The sequence below is a fragment of the Hyperoodon ampullatus genome (genome assembly GCF_949752795.1).
Source record: "Hyperoodon ampullatus genome assembly, chromosome: 6".
NCBI classification, from domain to species: Eukaryota; Metazoa; Chordata; class Mammalia; order Artiodactyla; family Ziphiidae; genus Hyperoodon; species Hyperoodon ampullatus.
The window spans coordinates 2,821,626-2,843,598 of record NC_136919.1 but is presented as its reverse complement, the minus strand read 5'-3'; the positions used below and the strand labels follow the sequence as shown (position 1 = coordinate 2,843,598).

Below are 21,973 nucleotides of genomic sequence, written 5' to 3'. Positions count from 1 at the left end.
GTCTCGGAAATCCCGAGGCCAGGCCTCCGCCACCGACGCGGGGCCTCAGCGTCCCCCGTGCGGACGCTGCCGACACGGGGGTCCTTTCACCGGAGCAACTCGCTCCTACGACAGCCAACGTCCGCACGGCTTCTTCCCACTTTGGGGGGGGCGGGGGGGAACGGCGGGAGGCTCGTTTCCAGACGCCGGTGCGACTGTCCTCTCTGGGCCACAGCGGCCGCTGGGGGGTGGGCTAGCGCTCCCTCATCTTCAGGGACCCCCGGAGCCCAAGGACTGGCCCCGCCGCCCAGCATCAGGCAGGGGACGCCCCTCCCCAGCAAAGGTCTCGGGGGCCGCAGGTGGGATTGGAACCCCAGGGTGGCCTGGCTGCAGGGAGGGGTCCCTGTGGACGGCAGCGGCACTGCGACAACACTGCCCTGCAGTCCGGTGCGCCCCACATCCCACTCCCGCCGGCAGGAAGGGGCCCCTGACCCAGCAAGCAGAGCCGCCGGGTGGGCGAGGAGGGCGGATGACACCCAGCTCCCTGCGAGGGGCCGGCTCCCAAGCCCGTGGCTCCCGCGGTTGGCGGCGGGGGCGGGCACCAGCCTGTGCGCCCCAGACCCGGGCCGCCCACACCCCCGCCCTCGCCAGTGTCCGCCACGGTCCACAGGACGACATCGCAGGGTCCCCGGCGGCATCCCAACTAGGCCCCCCGCCTCCTTTCCGCGGCCCCACATCTACAGGCCATTAGCCCGCGGGGACGGCTGACTCGCCCTCTGCGGCCCCGGACCCCACGTGGACAAGGGAAGAGTGGGCACATCACGCGGGGGACCTGTCTCGTGAGAAAAATCCTTTCAACCTCCTGCCAACTGTGAGACTTTTCCTCAAAGAGCCACATGGAGGAAAGCTTTGCGTGAGAACTCGGCTGCCACACGCGCACACGACCCTCCCTGCATTACAGCCCGAGGCGCTGCCTGTAGTGTGACCACCTGTGGGACAAACGGAAGCCCCGAGTGTGGTCGCCACGCCAACAGCACAGGGGCAACAACCCCAAAACACAGAAGGCTTTTACCCGGACATCAGTGCACACCGCTCTGCGCTTCCCAGAAAGACTCAAGACACGTGGCTACTGCTACAGGCGGGACAGTGTCTCCAGAGCATCTGCTGAGCACTGACAGGGGCAACCCCCGAGTTCGGGCGGGCCGGGCTGGCGGCCAGAAGCCGTGGCAGCAACACAGCCGTGGTCACAGCGCTGGCACTGGGTCATAAAATCGCATCAACAGTACAGAACAGTTACTGGAAGAACACACAACTCGTGGTAAATTGAACTTCACCTTTTTGTAATAAAAAATTAAAAATTTCTGTTGACTCTCTTTGAACACAAAACAGACTAGGAACTCTTCCCCAACGGTGAGAGAGGAATTGGCGAGAAACTTCACCAGCAACTTCTAGAACCCTCCAGTGGGAGACATGCCCCAGCCAAGTCGTCTTCAGAGGCGGCTCAGGCCCAGGCCCCTCCGGTCCCCGGGCCTGGACCACGGGAGTCCCTCCGAGAGCCGCACTCTCGCCAACCCGGGTGGGCTTCCCGACAGTCCCTCCGCACGGCGGGCCTAGCAGTCACTCTTCCAGAGCTTGATCGTCTTGTCGTTCTCCAGGGCGGCCGAAGCGATGATGTTCTCGGTCGGGTGGCAGGCCGTCGAGATGACAACATCTGGAAACGGACGGCGACAACCAGTTCATTCCTTGGACCCGGCCCCTCCCCACAGGGCCCCGCCCGCGGTGCACTCAGAGCCCAGGGCCCGAGCAGGAAGACAGCGGGGCACCCAGCCCAGAACCCAGCCCGGAGGCTGGGGCGCCACACGGGCCGGGGGCACAGCTGGGGGGCCGCTGTCGGTCTCACGGCGTCAACACTGCACCCTCTGCACCTGGACCAGAGCCCGGGGCTGCACCCCTCCACAGCGCTGGGCCACAGGACGCCCCGAGGGGCCAACTCTGCGAGTCCACCAGGGCGCGGACGGCAGATCCCGCGAGCTGCCACTTGGGGTCCGTCAGGTTAATGTGTTTGTAGCTTTTAAATGAAATGAACCCCAGAATTTTCCCTCTGGCCTGAGTGGCTTCAAATGAGCCTCTGAGCGTCCTGCCCGCACAGCAGAGGAACAGAAGTAACAGGCCAACGATGGAGGCCGAAGGCCGGTGCCGGCCTCCAGGGTCAGGCCCTGCTCCCAGGCGGAGCTGCCTTCTTAGGGAAGAGGGTGTCACTCTGATCTGATTCTCAAAGGGCTCAACACCACTCTCCACTGAGCACGGGGGAAGAGCCCCGGAGGAGCCGGAGCAGCCAGGGGGACGGCGGGCGTCCCCGCTCCCCGCCCCACCTCCACGCCTCACCTCCACGCGGGACAGGCCATAGCGCCCGCGTGGGCTGTGGGGCCGGGCAGCCCGGCCGACAGGAAGGAGAGGTTAAAGGCTGTGGCCTTGGGACGTGGCCTCAGCCTGCGGGAGCCAGGACCAGACCACCCCCCCGAAAGCAGCCCCAAAACGGGCAGCGTCCCCCAGTCACCCGCAGGCGAGGAGAGGAGGCGGAGCAGGCAGCCCAAGGTGCCCACACGCGCTGGGTCGGGTCTCCCGGGGCACCAGGCGCAGGAGGGCGGCGGCACACATGCCGAGCTCACCTGTGTGGCCCTGAAGCTTCTGTACAATCTCCTTGGTCTGCAGGTTCCAGATGTAGACCAGGTTGTCCTCTGAGCCCGACACGATCCACTGGCCGCAGACGAGGGGCAGAACGCGGGGTCAGGGCGCACACGTGGACGGCCAGTGCCCTGCACCCCCGCACACCCGCCCCCGTGCGGGCCCAGAGCCCCCGCCCTCCCCCCATCGCCATGTCGGACGTTTGCGGTCACGCGCGGCTCGGCTGCTCGTCCCCGGCAGCTCCTCAGTCTGAGCCTGAGGGTTAGGCGACGGCCACCGCGAGGGACCAGAACCCACCGGGGACCGACTCCCAGGAGGCCTCAGTGTGACAACGGAGCCTGTGGGCCCCCAGCAGCCGGGACAGGACACCCCAAAACAAGTGAGAGTCACCAGCACTTTGTGTGGCGTGACTTCGTTTTGGTTAAAAAACAGGAAATTCCTATTTGTTTTGTGGGTGAGAGCACAAGGCCCGTCTCACGAAGGGGGCGGAGCAGCTCCTGAGCTGGGAGACGACTTACCTTCCCTCCAGTGACAGAGAAATTAGCAAATATGCAGTACTTCTCATTCTTGTGGCCCGTGTACGTCTTCAGGCACTGAAACGGCCAGGGGACGTCTGCTCAGTCACGACCGCCCTGCATCCCAGGTGCTGCCCCCGTCCAGGCATCTTACAGCCGACTGGACGGCTCTGAAGAGCACCGTGACCCCCACCGCACAACCCGCCCAGGTCAGGCTTTAACCTGAGTCGTCAGGCAACGTGCACCAAACCATAGCGACAGAGTTGCTTTCTGGGCCCCTCTGGCCACAGCCCAGGACCCCACACGACCCCTCCGCGAGCCCACGCCCGCCGCTCACCTTGCCTTTGCTGTAGTCCCAGAGCTTCAGCGTGCTGCAAGGCAGAGGGGGCGGGTCAGTGCACTCCCCCGTGGCCACCCCAAGCCCTCCGGGTGCAGGTGCCCCGCGCGGCGTCCAGGGACCGTGAGGACACCCGAGCAGAGTGTGGGGCCTCCAGGCATTTGTGGGTCAAAGACACTTTTCTAAAGGAAGCTACTCAGTGTCCCTAAGCCAGTAAGGGGTCCTCGCTGCTGCCAGAAAGGGACAGGAGAAGCCCCGTCTAGGGCAGTCCTTCCTCCTCCCATGCGGGCCGACCCTGCAAGCCCACCTGAGGGCAGCCCACGCTGCACAGGAGGCAGAGCGCCAACCACCTCCCAGGAAGGCGCCCGGTAGCCGGTGACATCTGCCCAGAAGCTTGTCGGGGGAGAAGCAGGGTGCCCGGGCAGACCAGGGAGCACCTCGAGGCCACCATGCCCGCCACCACCTCAGACAGGACGGGCCACGGTGACCACGGAGCCAACAACCTGAGATCCAGCTCCCGCACAGACGGGCCCTCCCAGCGTGGCACCCAAGTCCGGAGCCCAGCCCCAGCAGGATGAATCGCCTTTCACGCCGGCATCTGGCCCTGGGGGGCGGCCTGGCCGCGCACTGCGCCGGGGACGGAGGCACTTACTTGTCCAAGGTCGCGGCCAGGATGTACTTGCCGTTCGGAGAAAACTTCACAAACGACACGGGAGGGTTGTCATCGTCTGCACAGAGCACAGAGACGGCTGCCAGCGGGGCACTGGCTCTGCCGGGAAGGGGGGCTCCCTCACCGCCACCCGGAGAGGCCACCACCACCTGTGCCGACACCGCCCCTCGCGGGCGTCCCCCAGGGCCAGCCACCTCCCTCACCCACTGCTCGTGCCAGTGTGAGAGCCGGTTCTCCCAGTGACCCCGTGACACTAAGACTTCAGGAGCGAAGGCCCTGCGGCCAGTCGGCCTCGGGATCGCCTTCCTCACAGGAGGGAGTTTGCAAACACCCAGCTAAACCGAGAAACTATCCCCCTGAGAACACAGGGGCTCAGGCGGGCGCTCTCCGGTTGCATGGTTATAGTGGAAGGCACGTAATTTCTCCCTGGAAAGCACCCTGGTGACGTCACAGCGCACCCTTGCTCCCGACACTTGGGGTCAGAGCGCACGCCCCGGGGTGGCCCTGGGAAGGCGGGTCAGAGGCCCTGCCACCCTCTCGGCCGCTGGCACGGGAGCACGCACCCAGGAGGCGCTGGGGCTCCGTGACGGTCCCACGCCTCCTCGGGAGGAGTGTGTCCCTGCCTGAGTGAAGAGAGCCCTGGGCAGGGGCCGGCGTGGCCATGTGTCCCAGGCGGGGAGCGGCACGCGCGTCTCCACCTCGGGGGGCCCAGGCCTGCCCCCCGCGCACCGGCGGCCTCTGCTCCCTCCGGCTGGTCCCAGCCACTGGACATGCCCACGAGAGGCCGGCGACGGCCACCCGGCCGCGGGGCCACACGGAAGGCCGCACCCCCCCAGCTCGGACGACGGGAGGCAGTGCCCAGAGGTCTAATCAGGCTCCGACAGTGAAGCACCGCGGGGCTGGCCCGTCAACGCCCGAGGTTCTAACGCCCTAGACCCGAGGTTAGAAACGGGACGGGACTCCACTCCCCACCACCCCTCCCGGCCCGGCCCCAGACCGCTCGCTGCTGCCGGCTGTCAACCTCTCTGGCCTCGGCTTCCCGCCCAGCTGTGGGGCGGCTGCAGGGACTGCCCGCGCTCGGCCGCCTGAGCACAAGGACACTTCCTGCCAGGCGGAGGTGGCCGCCCAGGCCTCGGGGGGGGAAGACAGCGCGACAGACACGGGGAGATGCCGCGGTCGGGGGGAAGGACGCGCGTCAGAAGGGTGGCCCCCCCTCGCAGAGCAAGAAAACCACAGAGGCCGCTATGTCCCTCCCCAGTTCTCCTGCTGAAGCCCTAGCCCGGCACCTCGGAGACAGCGCCCTGGAGGTGGGCGAAGTTAAAATAAGGCGGGGGGCGGGGGGGCACCCAAGCCAGTCTGACTGGCATCCCTGTCAGAGCAGGAGGTGGGGACGGGTCTGTGCTATTGAAGCCGTGCAGCCGCAGTGTCCTGTCACGGTGGCCCCGGTGCACTCTCACAGCCATGCTTGTTCCCAGGACAGCCGGGGACAGGAGGCTCAGGTAAGCGCCCCGCCCCGGCGGCCCTGCCTGCTCAACTCAACACTGCAAAGACCTTCCCGCCTTGAGTCAGTGACCGGACCCCTCCAGGGCTCCATCTCTCCCATCACCTTCCCAGGCCCGAGGCCACCCTCTGGCCACACGCCCAGCAGCACCAGCTGCCGCCCAGACCATGCTGTCCCTCCACTCCCTGCCGCCCGCCCCTCCTCCCCAAGGCACAGCCCAGCCCCATGTGCAGAGACCTCGGGGCCCCTTGCCACTTCCTCCCCCCCAACCTCTGCACCCCCAGCAGACAGGGCTCACGGAGGGCAGGGGCTCGACCCCATCTGCTCAAGGAATGACCCAAGCGGAGGGTCCCCAGGCCGGGGAGGAAGACAAGAAGACAAGGGTCTGCTGAGCATGGGGGGGAGTCCGAGGGTCTCGCGGGTCCTTCAGAGGACACCGCTGGGCAGCGCCACGCAAGGCCAGAAGGCAGAGCCAATCAGGAAGGAGCGGATGGGAGATGGAACCGGTCAGGAGAGGAGCCCTCCCAGAGGGAGCAGGTCCAGCGGGGAGAAAGGGAGGCTTCCAGAGAACCACAGACGGAGGGTAGGAAGCATGGGAGAAGCTGCCACAGCCGACGCAGCAGACTGTCCCTTGGGACATGGCCCCCCTGCAGGCAAGAGGCGGCAGTACTCACCGATCAGTGTCTTCAGGCACTGGCCCGAGGCGGTGTCCCAGATCCGACTGCAAAGCAACGAGCACAGCAGGTGACTACAAGCGGCTTCCTAAGTCCCACGGCTCTCAGTGCAGACGTTTCAGGACCAATCCACAGGCAGTCCTATCTCGTTTTTCCAGTCATCGTTCACAACCACTCCCTTGAGTCCTGGGGACCAGAATGGGCGCGGCACGTGCAGGGTGCACACGTGTGCTCTTGCCGGAGAGCGTGCTCGGCGACAGGCGGGACGGCCCAGAAGGGAACGCCGGGCCCTCCCTGTACACCTGCGGCCACGAGGCCAACAGCCCGACCTGCGTCCCTGCAGGGCTCTCCACGCGCAAACACGCCAAGCACACGGCCCCTGGGGCAGAGTGTTTTTTATAAAAACGGGATATCGTAGGCACTTTTCTGGACGTCCTCTATTCAGGAGCAAGAGAACCCACTCAAAGAGCCGCCATTCCCCAACGGGACGCGCCAAGCATCCCGTCGCTGCAGTCTCAGTGTTTCTGTGATTTCTGCCAACACAACACCCTGTTTTGGGAACCGTGGTGGTGTATTCACGCGGACGCTTCTGGAGCACAGATGCCCAGCGATGGGGGCGGGCGTTGGGTCGAGGGCACGCGGGTTTTACAGGTAACGGGAACGCAGGGGTTATCGCCCAAGCGTTCACTGTCCCACCTGAGGCCCTTCGGAGCCAATCCCGCCCTGGGGGACGCAGTTAACGGTGTCTCGGGTTTTAACACCCAGAAACAGCACTCCCCCACTCACTGTTCATTTTCTTAATTCTACTGGCAGAGAACTCAGTTTATGCTTCTCTAAGAATTTTAAATTCATTTTATCTAGTTGGAGGGGTTCTCAATCGAACCACTTACAACGTATCAGCCCAGGAGATGGGTGTTCCCCACCGCCAGGATGAGGACGTGCCTGGTCCCCCGTCCCTCCCTCTTTGCTTTGTGTCCCTCTAGTTACATTTCACCATTTCCTGCATACAGGCCTTGCTCTCTTGTTAATCACATTCTAAGTACCCCAATGCTTTTGTGACTCTTACGGGGGGAACTTGTTCTCATCCACTAACTGGCAGCTCCCAGGATAGCGAAAAACTGTCAACTGCAAACAGTGACCTCACCAAATGCTTGTCCGTTTTGTAACTAGCAGGCTTGGTGGCTCAGAGCCTGGGTTCCAGAGCCCGAGGTGTGCTCCGGACCCTGGCTGTCGCTGACCAGCTGGGGGATGGCGGGCAGGGGCTTATCCCTGCCTCAGCTTCCCAACCGAGGATCGGGGATGGCGACCATCCAGTACCCGAGTCACAGGACGGTTATGAGGCTTAAATGAGTCCCTATTTGTAAAAGTACTAACACGTGACTTTTAAGTTTTAAAAAACATCCAGGGCTTCCCTGGTGGCGCAGTGGTTGAGAGTCCGCCTGCCGATGCAGGGGACACGGGGTCGTGCCCTGGTCCGGGAAGATCCCACATGTCGCGGAGTGGCTGGGCCCGTGAGCCACGGCCGCTGAGCCTGCGCATCCGGAGCCTGTGCTCCGCAACGGGAGAGGTCTCGGCAGTGAGAGGCCCACGTACCGCAAAAAAAAAAAAAAAAAAAAAAAAACCATACAAATGTACCACCTACAAAGAGATAAGTCTCTATCCAGTTTTCACACAATGACTTTATCTTCTTATCACGTTAGCTAGAAATTCCAAATAGCACCAAATGCTAAAGGAGATGGGCATGACTTCTGCCCGATTTCAGCAGAAATGGATTTAGCACATTACCACTTACTATAAACATGATTATTAAGTTTCTGTTAAACAGTCTGTGATACTGGCGTATTTTGCTAGAGTTTTTATTAGGAATGGCTGCTGGATTTTATCAGGTGCCTACCTGACTTATACCGGTAAGAAAATTATATGGATCTTTGCCTCCAATTTCTTGGTATAGTTACTAGATTTTCAATTTCCTATTGGTTGGTACATTACTACAATCGTCTCATGACTCAAAACCCCACTTGGTCACAAAATACTGTTTTTCCACACACTGTGGACTCAGTCTGTAACATTGTCCTGGGGGTTGTGTGGCCTCAAGATTCACTAGTGAGGTGTCCTCTGTGGCTGTCATTTTTGGACTAGCAAGCAAGCTGGGGAGTTAGGTCATGCTGGACCCAGAAATGAACCAGGGGGCTCCCCATCCTGTCCTGTGGTCCAGTTCCAACAGCCTTAGAAGTTTCTGTTATTTAACTCAATTCCAGTGTAAAATCATAGGACCCATATAGTTTTCAGACCTTTAATCACTTTTTCCAATCTCTGCCATGGTGACTCCCTTCCTCAATTTAGGAAGTATGAATTAATCCCCGTCTAAACATCCTGCTCAGAGGTGGGCCAGGCATCCTCCTGCTCGTCCCTCATCCCCCCGAAACTGCTCTTTTCCACCCCCTTTTTATTTTTTATTTTTTGGCCACGCCTCGCGCCTTGGTTATCAGCTTCCCAACCAGGGATTGAACCCGGGCCACGGCAGTGGAAGCGCGGAGTCCTAACCACTGGACCGCCAGGGAATCCCCATCCCCTCTAATTTAGTCTTGCACTTTTCTGCTCTTTTTCCTTACTTAGGTTTATAAAGGCTGACCACTTCATTGGCCTTATTAAGAATACAGCTTATGTAAATTCTCCTGTCATTTTCCCCTTTCTCCACCTTTTAACTTTACAACTTTCCTCTCCTCTTACTTTTTTTGGCATGCTTTTCTTTCCCCTGATTTCTTTAGAAAGCTTTTAGAGGCGGTCCACAAGGAATTCTGAGAATGTGCCACACGCTTAGGAAAACTAGCACTTCTGTTTACAGGACACACTTTACTCCTCTCAGGTAGCAAATACACAGCCTGTGGCATCGTGCAGCCCTGCTGAGTCCCAAGCCCCCTGCTGTCAAAGTCAAAGCGGCACGTTGAACTCACTCACCAACGTTTCAGCTCCCTGTATTTCCAGTTTCTCCAAGGCAGCTTTGGGCTGCCATGGGGCCTGCTGCCTGAGCTTTCTCAGCCTTCCCGTCAACTCTACCCGGTTCATTTCCGTCACCGTCTCCCTGGCTGATACTCTGTCTCTGCTTCCCATCTGCCCAACCCCACTTGCCCACCCTTCTTTTCCGAGCCTTGACTCATCACTTCGTCTTAGGTGTGTTTCTTGAAAACAAGAGTCAGAAGGGCTTTTAACCCAAACCTGACAGCCTTTCTTGAGGGTGTTCAGCCAGCCCCGCCACGGTAGCACCCAGCAAGTACCCTGAGCTCCGTTTCCACGGTATTTTTACACGTTATCACTTATGTTACTCGAGTTTCTCTATTTTATTTTCACTAAATGTAGACAAATTTCTAGCCACACTGTCTTTCTCCCGCGTAGCTGGGAAGTCCTTCTCGGGCCATCGGTCCGGCCGGTGGCTGCTGCCGCCCCATCCCCTCCCCAGGGTCCCCTCCCCGGTAACCAGGTGAGCTGTGACACGCAACCTTCCAAGCCCAGATACCTAATGCTTTATACCCACATGTGCCCAGTTAAATTTAAAACGTTTATTTCCGCATCTTCCCTCGTGTCTCTTAAAGAATCCAGAAGGCACTTACACTAGCAGCGCCAAGGCCACGAGCGTGATCCGCTTAGACTGGATGTTCTGCAGGAGACGGTGCCCCCTCCACCCTTCCTCCTCACCCTCCGTGACGGGACCTGTCTTCATCCACCTGTTCAGGACCCTGACGGCCCCGACGGGACACTCTCGGACGTTCACGTCAGCACACCTTTCTTCCACCTCCCCACCAGCGCCACGAGCTTGGGAGGCGCACCCTTCGGGGTCCACGGGGAGCCACGTCCAGGACGGCAGTGCCTCCCCGCGTCTCTGGCTGGGGCCTCGCTGCTGACAGGAGCCCGCTCTCCCGGCCACGCTCACCGCCACCCCGCCTGCCCAAGCCCCTCGAGGCAGAGGCTTCCGCTGGACGCCCAGAGGCACAACGGTGCAAGGGGAGGCCGTTAAACGCTTGCTGACTCAACACTCAACGAAGTAAAGCTCTTTCACTTACCAGAGACCATCGTAGCTACTTGAAACTATCAAGGATCCATCACGATTAAAATGAACCTGAGGATGAAGGAGCGGGAGGGGGGAAAAGAAACTTACTTTCAGAGCATCAACACAGACTGCGCCTCACCTGGACGGCCTTCCGTTCACCGGCCCCCGACAAAGGGACACACACCCTGCTACATCCTGAGCGAGCTTTAAGTTCTGATTTCCCAAGGATTCTAACGTAGACCACAAGCAATGTGGATAAAACGGTCATTTTTACCTGGTGTCTCAAGTAACCGTCAGTCTGTTTCACGACGGAAGACTGAACCACAGAAAGCAAACCAACCCTGAAACACGTCTTGAGTATTTAAATCACTTACTACAAAACGCACTAATGAAGAGTAACAAACTCGACCAACCCAGACCTGCTGGCTCCGTGGAGAGGCCCCACTGCCCAGAGCGTGTCTGTGGACCCACACGGCCGTGGGGGCAGCAGGACCAGGGCTTCCCCGACTTCCATCGAACAAGGCAGAAAAGTCAGGAGAAGGATGCCCACTTATTCAGAAACTCCGGAGCTTTCCCACCCGCGTAACCCTGCCAGCTGAGCACCCCCAGAACCACAAGACGGCCAGGTTACTGCTCCAAGGGCCCGGACACCAACCCCTGGGACACTCGAGCTCTGCAGACGGGGCAGGAACGAGATCCAGGCTGCTCCAAACTCTGTGCCTGGGAAGAGGTGCGATGTCCAGATCAGGTGCCGGGCCCAGAAGCCGACCTGTGATATGTCCACACCAGTTATTTTATCTGAATGCCTAACTGCCCACCACAGAGACAGGCGAGATACACCTTCTGATAAAGAAATGGCAACGTGAGCGGTCCCTTCCTCCTAAGTGGTTTGCCTTTGGGTTTGTCCTCTTTCTTTTTTCCAGCTGAATCTCAGTGTATACAGAAGGAGTCGCAACGTCGGAAGTGAGAGTTCATCATAAATTCCCGTCGTTTTCATTCGAGTCCTGGGCAGGAAAAGCCTTTTTACGACACCCCCGCCCCCCGCTGGAATGCCCTCTTTCCTGCTACGTGTGATGCCTGTCCCATGGGGGGTCGCGCCCCAGGTCAACCTCTCGGGACGGGGCTGGGGCCGCCCGCCTGCCGCCGCAGTTCAGACCAGCGTCTGGTCCTCACACCACTGACACACGGTTCACACGCTCCTTTGCTATGGGCTGTCCTGTGTAGCGGCTCCCCCGCCCTTGACTCACGAGATGCCAGTAGCATCTGGTTGTTGACAACATAAACGTCTCCAGACGGTGCCAGGTGTCCTTAGGGGACAAACCCACGTGTAGCAGAAGCACCTGGAGGGCTTGTTAAAGCCCAGCGCTGGGCCCCGAGAATCTACATGTCTTGCACAGTCCCAACAGAGGCTGGTCTGGGGACCACGCTTGGAGAACCACTGTCCAGACTGTCGAGGGGCCCGTGATGGAGCCACGTGTGCCATCTAAACTTCTTAGCCACTGCAGCAGGGAAGTTAACAGGTGAAACAAACCTGACAGGTTTCTACTTAACCCAATATACCTGAAATGCTACTTCAACACGTAACCGGCGCTAAAGTTATAAACGAGACACTGTACGTTCTTTCCCTTGCACTGGACCTTCAGAAGCTGGAAGCCTACGTACTGCCCACTCCTGCATGTCTCAGCCTGCGGTGCTACCTGTGTGGCTGGCAGCCTCCGCGTGGCTGGCGTGGCCCATGAAGAGCCGCTGTCACTGTCCTCGTCCTGCGCCCCCGGCGGTGCTCACGGCGCACCCCCCCCCAACCTGAGCCACGTGCTCGTCAACCTCCCAAAGCCGTTTTCCCTAAAACTCACAGCAGCGGATCTCATCACACTCATCCCTCTGAACCTGCAAACTATGATCTGATCGAAGCCCCTTCGCTGGGTGATGACGAGCTGACACGGGGCCCCAAAGCCTGCCCCACCAGGGCCACACTCTGCTCTGTTCCAGCCACGTGCAGACCAGCGCGCGGGTGTGAGGGGCAAGATGGCCAGAAAGTCAGTGCTACCCAGAAGGAAGTGGGGGTGGCGAGACAGACCCCAGTGGGGACGCCAAGTCTCGACTCAGACGGACAGCCGCCGAGCTCTCTGGAGGTGACACCTGCAGGCGCGCCGAGGAGGGAGAGAGTGGGCAAGTAAGGCAAATGCAGAGGCCAGCAGCTGCGGAGAGGGGGCGGGATGGATGAAGGGCACAGCAGGGACTTCAGCAAAGCACTGACACGGGGGAGTGCAGGCAGGGGGACAGCAGCTGGACTCAAGGGGGCGGAAGACCGCAGGAAGCCCACACACCCCGAGGGCTCTGATCCAGGACTGGCCTCGCAAAGGCTGACCACTCGCAGACCCGGTGCTCCCCCAACACCTGCCAGCAGACGCTGTGGCACAAGCGTGCAAGGCTGTTCAACAGACGTGCACTGCACTTCTCTCCATAAAGTGCAAGTCACAAGCCAGCGTCCACGGGGGGATGACAGAGAGTGTCGAGCACCTGCAGGCACAGAGCCGGAAGGTGCCCGAGACCTTTCCGCAGTGCACAAGCTGGAGCAGGATGCCGCTGTCCTGTAGCACCACCGCCATCCAACGAGAGGGGGTGGGCTGGGAAACACGCACTTAAAAAACCAAAACACCCAGACGGTAGCTGCCAGCTGCGCGCAGTTGCCTCTGAGGATGGGAGCTCAGGAGACTCTGATTTGCTACGCGCTACGTTGCCTCTTGCCTTTTTTAAAATAAGCACACGTCACTTTTGTAAGAAGCAAAGACTTTAAAAATCCTACCATCGTTTGCGATCAGAGCCCCATCCCTGACCACTGCAACAGACAGAACTCTTTCAACTCACGGCCCTCACTCCGACTGTCTCCTGGTTACTTCACACGTGCCCATTTGCGGCCTGTATGGAAGCCAGCTCGGCTCAGACCGGGCCCCCAGCGCAGAGGACAGAGGGGCGACGGCACAGGCTCAGGAGGGCCCGGAGCCCAGACGGCAGGGGCGCCTTCCCCGCAGCCGCAGGCACCGGCCGTGACACGGGGCCAGCACCGTGCCAGGCAGCTTCGACCAGCACACGTTACGCGTCCCCCAAGGGGTCAGGGCTCTGCCCACGGCCTCCGCTGGACAAAGGCCTTCCAAGGCTGAAGCCACTTAAAGTCACTCACCTCCACAATTCTAGAACCTGAGGAGGACCATCTGCTCGGTAACAGCGAACAAGCTGTTTATACGTGACCCCTTCCACTTTTCAAAAGGCAAACTTGGCTAAGGAGCCACTTCGGGTTCTTTGCTGACAAAGAAATACTTTGGCCGTTTGTAAATGGAGCCGTTTATGACACGCACGTAGGTTAACCCCTGCCTGTTCATCCTGCGCACTGGCGGCAGCCTTGGACCGCGCGTGCAGCACGCTCGCGGGGTCCCACCTTCCCACCGCCTCACCCACGACTGGGCCACCCGGACCCCGGGGCCCTCTGCCCACCCACCCAAAGGTGGCTCCATGCAACACCCACGCTGCCCCCGCGCTCCCGCCTGTTCTGTAAGCCTCCGTGCAGGGACGCCTCCCCGCCCCGCCTCCCACGGGCACGGGACCCTGAGCCCAGTCTCCGCTCATGGCCCTGCTGTCGGGCGAGCGACACGAACTGGCTGGGCAGGGGGGGACTCACGGCTGAGACGGGGTCCGAGTGCGCGGGCAAGGTCTTGAGGCACTTCCCCGTCTTCACGTCCCATATCCTCACGCTTTCGTCAAACTGGAGACAGAGGGGCAGGTGGCAGTGGTTCTCCGGGGGGACGGAGGCGACAGACTCGCTGTCCCCCGAGCCCCCAGAGCAGCCCAGGACGGCCCCCCGGTCACCCCCGCCCCTGGGGAGGCCCCAAACTCACAGAGCCCGAGACGATGAGGTTGGACTGGGGGTTGAAGTTACAGCAAAAGACGTAATTGCTGTGTCCCTTCAGGGTTTTCAGACACTTTCCCTGAGAGGAAGTATTGTGAGACTAAGTCAGTCCCAGTGGTTATTTCTTCAAATATCGGCCGTCAGGCTAAACCCATCAGCACATGATCCGCCACAGCTGTAAAGCCCCTCTGACGACAAGCACGGCTGCTCCCCAGACGCAGTCCCACCCCAAGCCCCTTCCCCAAACGCACACGCTTCCCAAGGAGGGGCCCGTGCGGCTTACCGAGCTCACGTCCCATATCTTCAGGGTTTTGTCATCTGAGGCAGAAACAAGGAGATTAGAATCTGAGGACCAGGCCACATCAGATATTCCCTGGGGGAGGAAACACACAGTCACTATCTCGGCAAAATGGGATTAGCCAGCAAAAGTCAAATCCTCAACGTCCAACTGAACATAACTAAGCAAGTCACTCCCTCTAGTTCGTGCTGACCATACGGACTGAAGCCCAGAAGCCTGTACTCCGTGGCTCTGCCAGGCCTCACAGTTGGGCAGAAACTCATCTGGGGAGGTCAAAACTATCTGCTTGAAAAACAAGAGGCGGGCTTCCCTGGTGGTGCAGTGGCTGAGAATCCGCCTGCCAATGCAGGCGACACGGGTTCGAGCCCTGGTCCAGGAAGATCCCACATGCCGTGGAGCGGCTGAGCCTGTGCGCCACAACTACTGAGCCTGCGCTCTAGAGCCCGCAGGCCACAACTACTGAAGCCCGTGTGCCTAGAGCCCGTGAGCCACAACAAGACAAGCCACTGCAATAAGCCTGCGCACCGCAACGAAGAGTAGCCCCCACTCGCCGCAACTAGAGAAAGCCCCTTCACAGCAGTGAAAACCCAATGCAGCCAAAAATTAATTAACTAATTTTTAAAAAAACCAAGAGGCAAGTAACTATCCCAAAAATTGGGGGCAGGGAGGTTCAATCTTAACCTGATAAGCCCGGGAGATGGGCCCCAACCCACGTCCAGCAGCAACTTCGGCCCAGGGTTGAGACCTACCAGCTTGTGACCCGAGATGGTTTTCTCAAATTTCCCGTCGTATGCTCCCCAAATCTTAATGAGTTTATCTGCAGCTGAAAAAAAGGAATGAAAAGCAACCGAGGTCTCCAGTCATCCAGGGGCCAAAATCTGGGCTGCCCACAACACAGGCCTCCCCTAGGGAGCCGCGGTCCTCGGCACCCACCCCCAGGCCTCCCCCCTGGCCCGGGCCCGTCCCTTCAGAGTCACAACCGGCACGGGCACGTCGAGGGAACAGGCAGGGAAGCCCCAGGGGCACTTACACGAACTCGCCAGCCACTCCCCGTTCGGGCTGAACTTCACAGAGGACACGGCTTTCGTGTGCCCGGCCAGGGTGAACTTCAGAGCGTAGTTCGGTTTCACAGGTGTGGGCTGTTAAAGAGAGAGGACACGTCAGCAAAAAGTAACCATCACTGTCCAAACCCACCGATCGCCAGCGTGGAGCTGGCGCCCAGGCCGAATGTCACGCTCACACCTACCCTGTGACGGCGCTTCCCAGAGCCCTCGTCCACCGGGGTGCACCTGCCTAAACCCGGGCTCCGCGTGCCCCTCACAAGCCCTGCCTCTCCTGAAGCCCCGTCACCCAGGCCGCCCTCCAGGCAGTCCCGGCAGTGCAGCTGGAACCTCCGGCAGCCCCAGCCCTGCTTCGGCAGCCCATCCACCCGAGGTCAGGCTCCCCAACGCACACCTGAAGGCCTGTGCCCTTGGTGAGAGGCCCACCTGCGGTCTACAGGAGGGGTCTGCACACCACCCTCCGCAGGAAACTGTGCGGGCCAAGGGCGAGGTGCTGAACAAGAGGCGTTTCCCGGGTCCCACACAGACTCTTACGATCAAGACCAAGGATGTGTACTGCTGGTGAAGCCCCCTCCCCAGGTGACAGGTTGGGAATCCCCGACACGGCCCACAATCAGCACTGGACTGGCTGGGAATGTAGTTTGGAGTAAAAACTGGCAATATTTAAGTGTGTGTGTGGGGGGGAACAGAGTTCCGGGCTTGAAATATTTCCAAGGGTCTCCCAGCCTTCGTGCCCAGGAGCCCTCAGGGACGTGCCTTGCTCTGCGTGGCCGATGACGACGGGGTGGGCTGTGCTCGGGCGGCCTCGGCCTCGGGCTTCTTCTCCTCGGTTGCCATGGCTCTGCAGCCCACCAGGCAGGGCGACACGGGTAGAGAGTTCACAGCTCCGAGTGGAGGACGCACAGTGGCAAGGGCTGTCTGCTAATCCAAACCTACAGTGGGGGACCGAGGCCAATAGATAAACCACACTTCAAAAATTAATTTCCAGGAAAAAGAATTTTAAAAATCTGACCACCTCACTGAGCTCTGCAGCAGGTGCCGTTCCAAACTAAGCGTCCTCTGCACGTAACTCCTCGCTAGTCCTTTGCAGGTACTGTGCTGCTCTCGTCCCTTCTGTGATCAGAGTCCAAGACCCACCTTCAGGGGTGCTTCCTATTTTGTTACCCGCATGTCTGAAATGCAGCACAGCCCAGGCAGACAAAACGTAATTCTCTTCAAGGAGCCCTTGATACATTTTTTTTAAAAAAAACAAATCAAAGACTTCTTGTCAGGAAACAAACACGCCAAATTACAGGAGACTGAGCTACAGGGTGCAGAAGCTTGGGAACTCATCCAAATCCTTAAATGCATCCCAAGTGATGCAAAAGTGCTAACAGCCACGTTTGAACACACAAGAGCAGGCCCCAGTGGTCCACACCTCCCGGGACTCCAAGGTCGCCCCGTGTAGGCTGCAGACACAAGGCTGCTTCCAAAACGCTAACAGCCGGGAGGCTCTCCGTCCCTGGTGAAGCAACGACAAGACGCAGCCGGAAAGCACAGACGGGAGCACAGTCACCAGGTGACTCCGAAACAAGGGAAGAGGCGCCTTTCCAGGGGAGAGACACGACAGCCGGCAAGCATCACCGGCCAGCCACCTCCCGGAAGCTGGGCACCACCGTTAACCCAATGCGGTCACACCTGGTACATTCTAGCTCGGCGCTTAAACCTGGAAGCCTGCACGGGCTCCTTGTCGCACCAAGGCCGAACAGAAGCCATCAAAAAGAGCACATCCTAAAGTCTTCATCCAAGAGCAGGGGAGCGAAATCACAGTGCAACACAGCTGTGCAGACAACCCCATGAGGCCACAGCCGGTTACGTGCAGCGAGGATCCCGGCCCAGGAGTGGACCCGGCAGCACTCAGAGCCCAAGCAGTAGGGTGGGGGAGGGGAGGGGCAGGTCAATAAAGCTGCCGGTGGGGCAAAGCGCTATAGCACAAAGCTGGTGCTCAGGAAACGCTGCCTACCTGGTGATTATCTGTAGCGCAGGCAGGCCGTGCCAATTAACCCAAGTGCTGCCCTCCCCCGGGGGGGCTGGACAAGTGGGGGGAAAGGAGCCAAGGACGAGAGCTGGATGGTGTGTTTCACAGAACCTAGCATCTGAGAAAGGCAGACCACAACTAGGGCTGAGAGGAGGGAAGCCCGGGGCCCGTCCAACCTAAACACCAGCGGGAACTGAAGAAGCTCCATCTGGGGTGGAAAAGGCAGCCCAGAGGCCTGAGCAGCTCCTTCTAGAGTAAAAATCAAGACTCACCAAGAGGTGTGGTGTGACTCCCGCAAACGGTTATCTTACAGGAAAGGTGCCCAAGCCCTCCCAGCTCAATCCCTACCCAACACTTCGGCCAGCAAAACATTAACACAAAAAACATCAACACAAAAATTCAGCAAACTTTTAGAAATACAACTTCTCGACTCAACGTTCGGAGCCGCCTCCAGATCACTTGCTACCTACTCCCTCTTGGCACCTAGGTGCGCCACACCACCCAAGGCTAAGCTTCCGAACTTCTTCGGAGAGAAGCTCTCCCGGGCTGCCGGTAAAATGCAAATTACTAGGCTCCACCCCAGAGACTGGGCCCCTGGGTGTGGGAAGACGGGCGGTAACGAGGCCCACTGAGAGCGAGGGAACCCGGCTCTCCGTACCCCACCTGGGTTCTCAGACACGCGGGCGTTCTGGCTTACCTCTCCGCCTCCTACGGGGCCCGGCCAACCTCAGAGGCAGTGTCGACAGCGGACCTGGGCGGGTAGAAACAGGGTGAGGAGGCTACCGGGGAGCATCTTCCACATCCCCCAAAATGGCTCTCGCAGGCCAGACTGGAAGGGCTCTGAGACTCCACAGCAAGAGCGTGGTGGTCTCTCCCTTCATGCCGGCAGCCCCGCACCCCTTGGGCCCCGGGCTTGCGCGGGGGGGAGATGCGGCCTGGCTGCCCCCGGCTGGGGGTGAGCAGCAGGTTAGGGTGAGGGCGCCTCTGCAGCAGAGACGAGCAGACAGCGCGCCACATCCAGGCTCGGTGGCTCAGGGGTCTTTCTCTGGAAGCAAAGGGGGGACGCACGCCGGCTGCAGGAGGAAGTCGCAGTCCCGGGGCCGGGGGCTTGTCACCTGACCGCTGGGGGCGGGAGAAGCCGGGGGTCCCCGGGACTCAGCGGTCCGTGCGGGTCCGTTTGGGGCTGGTGCGGGTCAGGGGAGGGGGCCGCCGGGGCCCGGTCGCTCGGTGGGGAGGAGGGGCTTAGAGCGGGCGCCCGGAGGCGAGGCGGCGGGCGCGGGGCTTCTGCGCCGGGAGGCCCGGCGGGGCTGAACCGGCGCCGGGCCGGGCCCGCCGGAACACGTGCGGCGGCGGGCGGCGCGGGGGGAGCCAGCGTCGGCCCCGGTCCCGCGCCCCCGGGGCGTGCCTGCCGGCCGGGCGGTCCCCACTTACCTGCCGGGCGGCTGGGGGACGGGGGCGGGCGCTCAAGGCTTCGCGTCGTCCGCCGCCTGGGCGGGAGCCGGGCCGAGCTCAACTAGGCGGTACGGGGGGGAGAACAACAGTGCGCATGCGCGCGCGCGGGGCGGGGCAAACGCACAAAGCCGGCCTCTCGGAGGGCAGCTACGGGGAGCGGAGAGGAGCAGAACGCCTCGGCCTGGCTCAACGCCTTAAAGGGACAGTGTGCTGCCCATGCCTCCTGCTTACGGGCGTTAACCCCAAAGGTGGCCGGTTCCAGCCCTTCTGCACTTTCTGAAAACTGAAGGAGGAAGAAGATACATACAGGAAATGCTCATGTGCCCCTCGATTGTTCACATCCTGAGCTCGCCCTGCAGCAGCGCCCAGGGAGGAGAGAGCACCCCGCCCCCGAGATTCGCGGGGACGGCGGGGCCCTAACGTTTCTCCTGGGCTGGGGCACCTGTGCGGTCGCGTTCCTCCGTCGTCGCGCACGCTGGGGAGCGGCGGCTACCGCGTCCAGAGCGTCCGACCGGCCCCAGCGGTGTCTCCGCGTGGCGTCTCCATTAATCTCGGGACACCTCCGTACAGAGGCCCTTACCTTCCAAGTTTGAAGCGAAGAACCTGAGCTCCAGAAGGTTCAGAACCCGGGCTCTGGGAGCTGCGTCACCACCTCCAGTTACAAGTGGGGAAGGGGAGGCCCGGAGAGGAGGGCTCAGGGGCACGAGAACCCGGAGCCGGCGTTCTGGCCCCAAAGCCTGCACATTCTCACCCCACTGCCCTACTTCTGCCACCCACATAGGTCTTAGAGTCGTGGATGTTCTCCGCAGCCCCATTCAGGCCCGTGGGTAGAATAACATGCAGTCTCTTATTTCCCAACTAAAAATGGGAACACCAGATATGACACGGGAACCCGTGCAAACAAAAGGACAGAGCATTTTAAATGGAAATGCCCAGGGAAAATGAGTTGTGTGGTTGTCATAGATACAGGAGCCACGATTGACAAGCCGGCTGGATGCCCCTCCCACGAAGGATGCGGGGGAAGCCAAGTCCCAGTCTGGCCCCGCCTGGCCGGATATGGATCTCTGTGCCTGCAGCCCTAGTCATCTGGGGCCAGGTGCCCTGGAGCATGAGGCCTTGACTACCAAAGGTGACAAAATCAGCTCCGGATGAAGAAGAGCATCTGCATCCACCTGGCTGCCTGGGCCGGAAACAGAGCCCATTACGTAGACCCCTCCCTCACCTCTCAGACAGCTCTTATAGCCATCCTCTTCCCTGCCTCCATCCCTACCCCAGTCCCACCTCCCAGCTGGCCTCTTCCAAACCTCCCCGAAGCACTGTCAGAAGAACTTATAAAACCCCAGGTCTGATCTGTCACTCCCCAGTTTACGACTCAGAGCCGGCTTCCCATTGCCCTGGAGTCCAAACCCAGTCTCTGCTGGCGGGGTTTACCAGACTGGCCTCCCCCTGTAGCCTAATGCCACCCCCAAACTGTGCACCCCGGATCCCAGCCCCAAATCGGAAGTACTTCCTGACCCTGGAACTCAACTCTAACCAGGCTCCCAGGTAAATTGGTCTTGCCTTCCTCCCCCCCACCCCCCAGGAGATAGAGACTTCCAGTTAAAATGAGAAAATCTTCTAAATCTGTTGAGTGTTTTTGCGGTCATAGCTAAAATCCTGAAACCAAATAACACAGCAAGTAAAGCAATTTAACAAAAGCAGGTGATTTGTTTATTGTCTTAAGTTTTAAATCCTTTTATAACCCTCCCCAAATGCGCTCAGGCTCAGAAAAATCACAAGTGGAAATGGAAGGGGGAGTACAAACTAGAGAAGGAGAAAACATTTTGGAGGTTTGTTTTTTAGAACATTTATAACTGTGCTTTGGCCAGCGGGAGCTAATTGGCAAATGAACCTGTTTCCGTGAACGATTTCTATAAATACAACATATCTCCAGGCTGTCCCATCAACCAGACAACCCGAGCATGTCTGGGCACCCTCCGGACTCACCCAGGTCCCTCCACCAGGCTCTCCTGCTGTCAGGGCACCCTTCCCACCGACAGCCAACGTCCATCCACTTGGGCTTCCTCCCCCGAGCCCCAAACCTGGCGAGTCTTCCTGGCTACATTTTCACGGCTCCCAGCTCATCCTCAGCAGAAACACTCTCTTCTTTCATCGTAATTCCTTGTTCAGTGTCTCCTGGCTGAGCCGCGTCAGGGTCCTCGTCACAGCACTCTGGGCAGGCGGCCCAGGATGAGAGGAGAAGCACCTGCGTGCTTTATTCTTTAGTAAAAGTGTGTTACATATGTTACCTGCCTGCACCTTCACCTTCACAGCAAGCCTGTGAAGTAAGTGCCTTTATTCCTTTTGACAGTGAGGAAACTGAGGTTGAGAATAAGAGAGGTTGAGAAGCTTCCCAAGGACCCATAGGCAGTAGGCGCAACCATGGAATTCAGGGCTGGCAAGGCAGAGGCTGCACTCGCAACCACCATACTACACAATACACACTCAGTGGTGCTTTTCGGATGGACGGGTGGATGGATGGATGGCGGGTGGATGGATACATGGACAGATGGATGGATAGATGCCTGCATGGTGGATGGTAGGGTGGATGGTGGGTGGGTGGGTGGATGGATGGATGGATGAACAGCAAAGGAGCAACCTGTGTCAACGGGAGCGGTCAGCAAGGGTCTACGGAAGTGGCAGAGCTGAAATGGAGAACATCACCTTCTTATAGGCCTTGAAGCTTTTGAAAAACCATATTTTGTCACCTAGTGATAAATATTTCATCAGGGACAGCACTCGATCGGGGCTTGCCAGGAGGTGACAGGAACAGATGATGCGGCAGACGTGGCAGGA

At 59.7% G+C, this 21,973-nt stretch overlaps 1 protein-coding gene across 1 annotated transcript; it reads right to left on the bottom strand.

Moving 5' to 3' along the window:
- Positions 1-1,302: 1,302 nt before the first annotated feature.
- WDR5 (WD repeat domain 5) lies at positions 1,303-19,184 on the bottom strand. Its single transcript, XM_079705814.1, has 15 exons — positions 19,118-19,184; positions 18,384-18,437; positions 16,426-16,601; positions 15,639-15,747; positions 15,358-15,431; positions 14,594-14,683; positions 14,300-14,389; positions 14,083-14,166; positions 10,420-10,475; positions 6,362-6,408; positions 4,169-4,244; positions 3,517-3,550; positions 3,183-3,257; positions 2,649-2,736; positions 1,303-1,690 (listed from the first exon to the last, which is right to left on the bottom strand). Exons 3-15 carry the CDS (start codon positions 16,504-16,506, stop codon positions 1,590-1,592), a joined length of 1,005 nt encoding a protein of 334 aa, XP_079561940.1. The 5' UTR covers positions 16,507-16,601; positions 18,384-18,437; positions 19,118-19,184; the 3' UTR covers positions 1,303-1,589.
- Positions 19,185-21,973: the final 2,789 nt, after the last annotated feature.